General features: G+C 51.3%; 1 protein-coding gene across 1 annotated transcript; it reads right to left on the bottom strand.

The window, feature by feature from the left end:
- Positions 1-390: 390 nt before the first annotated feature.
- On the bottom strand, positions 391-3,463 carry LOC119322689 (chloride channel protein CLC-a-like). Its single transcript, XM_037596175.1, has 4 exons — positions 2,967-3,463; positions 2,497-2,875; positions 727-2,394; positions 391-636 (listed from the first exon to the last, which is right to left on the bottom strand). The coding sequence occupies exons 1-4, from the start codon at positions 3,182-3,184 to the stop codon at positions 538-540; spliced, it is 2,364 nt and encodes a 787-aa protein (XP_037452072.1). The 5' UTR covers positions 3,185-3,463; the 3' UTR covers positions 391-537.
- Between the last annotated feature and the right edge of the window lie 3,808 nt (positions 3,464-7,271).

A 7,271-nucleotide genomic window follows, 5' to 3' on the forward strand; every position in this document is an offset into this window, starting at 1 on the left:
AGTCTGTATGTAGTTTAGATTAAAATATTCAAAACATATTATATTTAGAACGAAGAGAGTATTGTATTTGACTATTCTTTCCAGCATATACAACTTAAACAATTACAAAAGCATAATAGAACCAGTAAACATATTATATTTGACGATCGCGTGTTCTAACAGAAGATGACAGCGAAATCCAACAGAAGTGCCAAAAAGATGAAAAAACAAAATAAAAATCAGTTGCAAAATGTTGGAACATCTCGCTTTCCAATAATAGAAAATTTGAAACTTAAAGAAAAAAAACTCTGCTTATTGCATCTTGGGCGTATGTGTGATTGTACATGGGCAGTAAATTATTCAGCCATTCCCCGAAGAAAAGAAAAATGAGACGCAGGCAAATCCTGAACCTACTTACAGAGAAGAATGAGGAGGAAAAGAAAGAATCATGGCGCCAGCAAGTGAACCATGTGGCTCTTGCTTCAAGACAGGAAACATGTCGACAGTAATAATTCCCAAAATTGCTGCTGCTAGTAGCTTTCAGCTCCTGCTTCAGCTTCAGTGCGTCTTGCTCTTCTTCGCCAGGTGAGGAAACGCGCCGAGGATGTTGTGCGCCCTCAGGTCCTGCCTCGTCAAGATCCCCACAAGCGGAGATATCTGCACGCCAAAATCAATCCATCATCAGATCCAAATGTGCAAGAACAGGTTGATGATGCTTGAAAAGCCATTGGAGTCGACTGGACTCACCTCGGGGCCTTGGTACTTGGGCATGATGAGCATGTGCCGGAGCGCGACGGAGCGGAACAGCACCACGGCCTTGGCCACCGACATGGTCTCCACCACGGTGTACGGCGTCGTGTTGGTGAACGGGTGGAGGTCCACGTACATCTCCAGCTCCTCCGGCGTGAGCTCGAGGTCGTCGATCTTGCAGTTCTTGTCGGCGAGCTCCACCGACGAGAACCGCTCCCTGGCCTCCCACTCCTCCGTCCTCCTCTTCTCCGCCAGGAACCACCGCTTCCTCAGCACGGCCACGAGGTGCGACCGGAGGACCAGCCCGTGCAGCTCCGACAGGCCGGGCCTTGGCCGGTCCACCACGGGGAACCCGTTGTGGCCGGTGTTCCGCAGCACCTCGAGGACGGTGGACACCTTCTCCACCACCTGGAGGCTGATGGTGCGCGGCTTCGCGGCGGCGAGCTCGCCCACGGTGAGGTCCTTCATCCATGGCTCCGGCTTGGGTTCTAGGAAGGGAAGCCCCTTGAGGTCCAGGATGATCTCGTAGATGCTGGGGTTGAAGGCGTCGCCGACGGTCTTGGCGATGAGCAGCACGAACATGGTCATGGGGAGCAGGAGCAGGTTGTTGGTGAGCTCCAGGAAGATGACGCAGAGCGAGACGGTCATCCTCATGGAGCCCGACATGAGCGCCGCCGCGCCGAGCACGGCGTAGAGCCCGTGGTCGATGCTCGCCGCCACCGTGCTCTGGAGCACGAGCGCCACGATGCGGCCGTAGGCGGCGCCCATGAGGATGATGGGGAGGAAGAGCCCCGACGGCACGGCGATGCCGAAGGTGAAGAGCCCCAGCACGCAGTAGATGGCGAAGAAGATGAGCAGCGAGTCCAGCCGGAACTCGCCGGGGGTGCCCGTGGAGAAGATGTTGCGCGTGGCGTCCACGTTGGTGGCGTGCAGGAGGGTGGCCAGGTCGTTGTACTGCCCGGCCGGGCAGTTGAACTGCTTGAAGTTGCCGCTCCTCCCGGTGGCCGGGCACGCGGCGCCGAACGCCGGGTCGCACGGGGTGCACGGCACGGCGAAGGGGAGCACGTACAGCCCCGCCGACGTGAACACGCACACGGCCAGCGCCAGCGCCAGCTTCGCCATCCGGCCCTTGTCGTTGATGAGGTTGTAGAGCCGGAGCACCATGTGGAGGACGTGGTTGTAGAGCGCGCCGAGGACGCCGCCGATGACGCCGACGAGCGTGACCAGGAGGAGGTCGCCGAGCCGGTATCGGACGGTGACGTCGCTGACGTCGAAGATGATGAGCCCGCCCTCGCCGAAGAGGCCGCACCGCCCGCCGCGGCACACCTCGATGAAGCCGCGCAGCACCACCACCACGGTGGCCGTGCTGAAGAAGGTGCGCCACAGCAGCGCGCTGCGCCACCACGTGGCCACCTCCTCCAGCGCGAACAACACGCCGCCTACGGGCGACCGGAACGCCGCGCACACGCCGGACGACGCGCCACAGGTGATGAGGTCGCGCCGGTCGCGGTCGTTGTTGAAGTAGCGCAGCCACCGCCACCGGAGGCGGAACCGGCCGGAGCCGCCCTGGCTGAGCAGGTTGGCGAGGCACGCGCCGATGTGCACCAGCGGGCCTTCCTTGCCCAGATCCAGCCCCGACGACACCGCGCAGATGCTGCCTATGATCTGACATACCAATGACAAGACCATCCATTAATATCTGTCTTGCAGCTTCGAGTTGTCGCGTCGTGGAAGAAGAATGAAATCAAATCAAGGCTTAATTATTACCTTGACAATGAGCTGCGGCGCGCCGAACATGTTGGGCGTGTCGACGCCGTTGAGGTAGGCCTTGATCTCGGGGATGCCCGGGCCGGCGGCGGTGGGGGCGAAGACGACGCAGAGCACGGCGGCGACGAACGTGAGCGCCAAGTTGAAGCCGGAGAAGTAGAAGAAGCCGGCCCAGTACCTCTTGTCCCGGACGAGCTGGACCATGTGGAGCATCTTGACGCCGGAGATGTTCTCGATGGCGAGGTTGATGAGCGACGCGATGACGCCGGTGAGGAGCCCCACCAGGAACGCCAGCGCCCACTTGAGGAAGACGTACTGCAGCACCTCCACGGTGGACCGGCTCCTCCAGTCGTGCTTGAACAGATCGTTCTCGATGATCCTGCAGACCACGCCATTCATGGCAGCTCAGCTAAATTCATTAAGCAAGCAAGGAACCTCATTGCGCGAACAGAGGAGGACGGAAGACTCACTCGTAGTCGAGGCTCTCGATGTGCGAGACCTTGGCGCCGACCATGGCGAGGTGGCTGGAGGTGAGCGTGTTGCTTCTCTTCAGCAGGGGCTTCTCCAGGGAGCTGATGCCGTCGCCGGCGCTCCCTGGGTCCTCCGAGCTGTTGCTGACGCCATTGCCGTGCTTGAGACCAGGCGTCTCTGCGACGAGCCCGAGCCCCGGGCTCTGGTCTTCCTCCATGCCTGTCCTGGCCGGCAACAGGACAGAGCTTGGTGGCCGGCCTGTTTCTTGGATCAGCTTGATCCGATCAAGATCTCAAGGTCAGGTCAAGGAGGATGGGATTTGCGTATGTATGTGCCCGTATATAAATGGGATCACGTGGACTTGCCGCTGCAATGCTCTTATCTGGCAGTTTATCTGTCTGGTCCGGCTTGCAAGTGGATCAACAACCTGTGGTGAGCCGTGGAAGAAGAAGAAGAAGAGAATTATTTCCTGTATTTCTTATGCTTGTAGCGATCCGAGTACGTGGGCAAGCTTGAAGACAGCGAAGTGACCTGCTTGCTTGTTGGCAGAGAGATAAGACCGTGGAAGGAAGGGCAATGATTAACTTGGTGGGCCCGAACTGAGGGGAAAATGCCATGTGGGTTGAAAGTGATTGGGTGATGCTTATGTTCCAAGTTACAGTTAGAGTATCATTGTTCTTCTTGTTTTGGTGCATCTCATCATGTGTTGTTTACCCTTTTGGCATTGGAAGGGTTTTGGTCCATGGAATCTAATGGGCACTAGCTAGCTGTGTTTTATGGAATCTAGGCTCATATGCATGTTCATCTCCATGTTTTCACATGGGCAAAAGGAATGAACATTTGGTGTTATGGATGTATCAACCGAGACACATGAGCGACCATTCATTTAAGTCATTTAGGTTTTCACTAGACCGTAGGCGGCACAGGCGGTGATCCGATCTGCACAAACTCCGGCCCCTGTTGCCTGCTCCTCCTTACAGCCGCCAGAGGCCATCGTCGAGAGAAGTATGTGCGGCGGTGGCGGTGACGGGGCCTCTCTGTTCTGGCATCGAGATGGCGGGTGGAGGCTCCTCGTTCGATGGCTGGCGGCGCGGTAGCATCGAGATGATGGATGGCGGATCCTTGGTGGCGGTCGTCTGATCTTCAGATGGCGACGATTACGGCGTGCTCTCCATCGATCAAAAGCAGATCAATTTTAATTGGGTGGCAACACTACAAGATGTGTCATTTGTCGTGTTTCAGGTGGCCGGCGACATGTCCCTGTTCCCAAGATGTGTCATTTGTCGTGTTTCAGGGCTGGCGACATGTCCCTATTCCCGTGCACATGTGCGCTCCGGGAGGATGTGTTGCTGCCCTAGCACAAGGCACTAGGACACGTGCCCTCTACTTTTGTTCCCAATCCGACTGCCAGGCCATGAAGCCATCTGGCCGGTGGTAGTCGGCTACCGTGGTTATCGACGACAGATTGCATATGATTGGAGATGGCTCGAGGATGGGCTGGTGGTTTAGTCAGCGAAAACAACAGCACGACAACAACAATGAGTGACCAGTTGAAGCATGCGACAATGGAGCGGAATGGTGATGTACGGCTTGCCCCATCTTGGTGTTGTCATTATCGTCACATAAGCTTTGGACCGCAGGCGCGAGGATGAAGTTGTGATGGAGGGGAAAGTCGTTAGCACCCATAGCCCTCCACCTTATATACACAATGGGGGCTAGGGTTTTACATAGAGCAAATCGCATCTTGGTTGCCACCCTAATGACTTCAGGGAAAGATGGTCCTGGAGGTGCCTGTTGGTCGCCTGGGGCTCCCTTTCATCTTTGTCTCCTTGGTGAGCTTTGCAGGCCCCCTGTCGGGGTCTGCTGACGGGCTCCCCTGCCGGAGATCATCCCCGGTGTATGGCATTGTCATGCTGCTACAATATTCGGCTCTGTTGTGGGTTTTGGTGACTCTCACCTTTTCTAGTTTGCCTTCTACGGCGAGATGCAATCAATGGATGACGATTTGATGTAGAGGATATAGTTGTGCAACGATGGTGGTGGTATTTGTATGTCAGCGCATGCAGTTGCTAGGATCACAAAAAATGGTGACAACAACACATGATTGACTCCGATTTGGTAGTGCTTTCTGAGTACCAGGTCTTGAACTCCGAGGTGAAAACCCTAGGATCAGACCTGAGTGGGTTATACCTGGAAATGTTGATGTTTTTTACGTCGTTACCTTGTTTAAGGCATTGCTCGGACTTGTTCTTCGGGCTGAAAACCTTGAATCTAGACTATGATGGTTGGACCCGGTCATGTCGATGCCCGAGTGTTGCTTCCTTCTTAACGGTGTTGCTGTTGAAGAACATCATTATCCTTGTCGATCGATGTTTTGATCGCTTTGGGGATTTTTTTCCTCTTGCTTCGGCATAACTGTGTGTGTGCGTTGATGTTGTCTGTGTGCATCCTAGTTATGTAGGTATCGGGTGTATGCTTAATATATTTATATCCACTCACTGGTGCAAAGACATCCTATACAAACGGTTTTTACCCCCTTTCCGCGAGGAGTTTTAAGCCCTCACCTCGTTAGTGTGTGCGATAGGGGGGGAGGGGGGTCCTTCCCACCCGGCTCAGAAACCGTCGGGGATGGCCCTCCGATCACACATGCTACACAAAATGAGCTTGTGTGCGATTGGGGGAGGCATCCAAGACCAATCGTTTTCATTCATATGTACATCCCATACAGTGAACCCCAGAAAAACGTTTCCGTTCGTATGTATATCACACACAATTTTTTTATGTGGAAACATTTATGCAAGTTGGCCTAACGCAAACAGTTCACTGGTCGAAGTCATGTGCAATTCTTCATTGATCCAACACGCCTACTTTCTAGAAACCATGTGGGTTCTTTGAGTTCATCACCCATGGTGTTGTTTGAGAAACCATCTGCAATAGAAAACCCAAATAAGCAGCGTAATTGTCCTATTATTGGTAATCCATGTAGTAATCAAATTGACATTTCTTATAAAACACACCATATATTTCATATCCGTATAACGACAACCATGATTTCATAATCGAATTACATCAGATAGCTTCAGCACTCAGTTACACCATATAGGGATATAGCTAGCTACGCCATTACGTAGAAGCACCAAGTTTCACATGCAACATCAAAACCTTTCGAAAGTAGAATCATACACGGTAAATAGAAAGATGAATCTCATCTGGGAAACTGCAGAAGCAGAAGGTGAATATTGAGCCTTCAGTGATGTTGAATGTCCTTGCAACTTTAGGCCAGTGGCTATGGATAATTGCCCGCCCAACCTTCCTCATCTTGAGGAAGACTTCAATATTTTACCGTCGGTGTTGAATGAATACCTTCCTCGCCTCTTGACCATGCAGGTGGTCTGAGAGGTAATCATCGGTGAACTGCTTTGGAGAGTACTGAAAACAAAGATATGCATAAATCGTTGTTATAAATTTTGAAATGGCACAAGGGGAAAAACAAGGTAAAAGAGTTAGTACCATCCTATAGTTGACTGATGTCTTCTTCATTGTGCAAACAAAGATCTTGCTGTTATTCGTCGCAAGTTTCTTTATCCTAACAATCTTTCTGAGTTTCTTGACTTGACTGATATTCATGGACATCTCATTTCCCCATATGCAAAATGGGTCAAACAGTGGGTCTAAGCCTCTGACAGCAGGACCTACATGTGCAAGACTAAATTGTAAGAAACCTAAATATTAGAATGATTCCTGCAACCGCACAAAATGTGCTATTAGCGAAAGGATCATGATTGAGCAAATCTCGATGGTAAACCGCAATGCCTCCCATTGTTTCCCTGCAACACATATAAGGAAGATCTTGATCAGGTAATCTGAGAGTTGCCATACTATCAGTAGAATATATTATTGCAAAATAAACAAATTGCATATCCAATAGTTAACTCGAGATGAATGGAAAAGCCAGCTAACCGAACCAAGCATGGTAAACAACTTGGATAGAACAATTATATGTGTTTCTCGTGTATTGAGTACAACCAAATTCAATTTTTTTCTCACATGCATAACAATACGAAATTGTACCCACACCAAATGAAAATGAAATTGCAGAACTGAACCAAACAGTTAACTATACATCAAAACAAATGAACCAAAACAGTTAATTGAGCACGACATTGCAGAATAGAACATATACTACAAGATAAGATAGTTAACGAAACCAAGAATGCTTGAGAACTACTACGAAATGTAGAAATTGTTGGATCAAAATGTTAATTGAATATTACATTTAAGAATATTAGATTGCATATTAACAT

The sequence above is a fragment of the Triticum dicoccoides genome, chromosome 6B (genome assembly GCF_002162155.2).
Source record: "Triticum dicoccoides isolate Atlit2015 ecotype Zavitan chromosome 6B, WEW_v2.0, whole genome shotgun sequence".
Lineage (NCBI taxonomy): Eukaryota > Viridiplantae > Streptophyta > Magnoliopsida > Poales > Poaceae > Triticum > Triticum dicoccoides.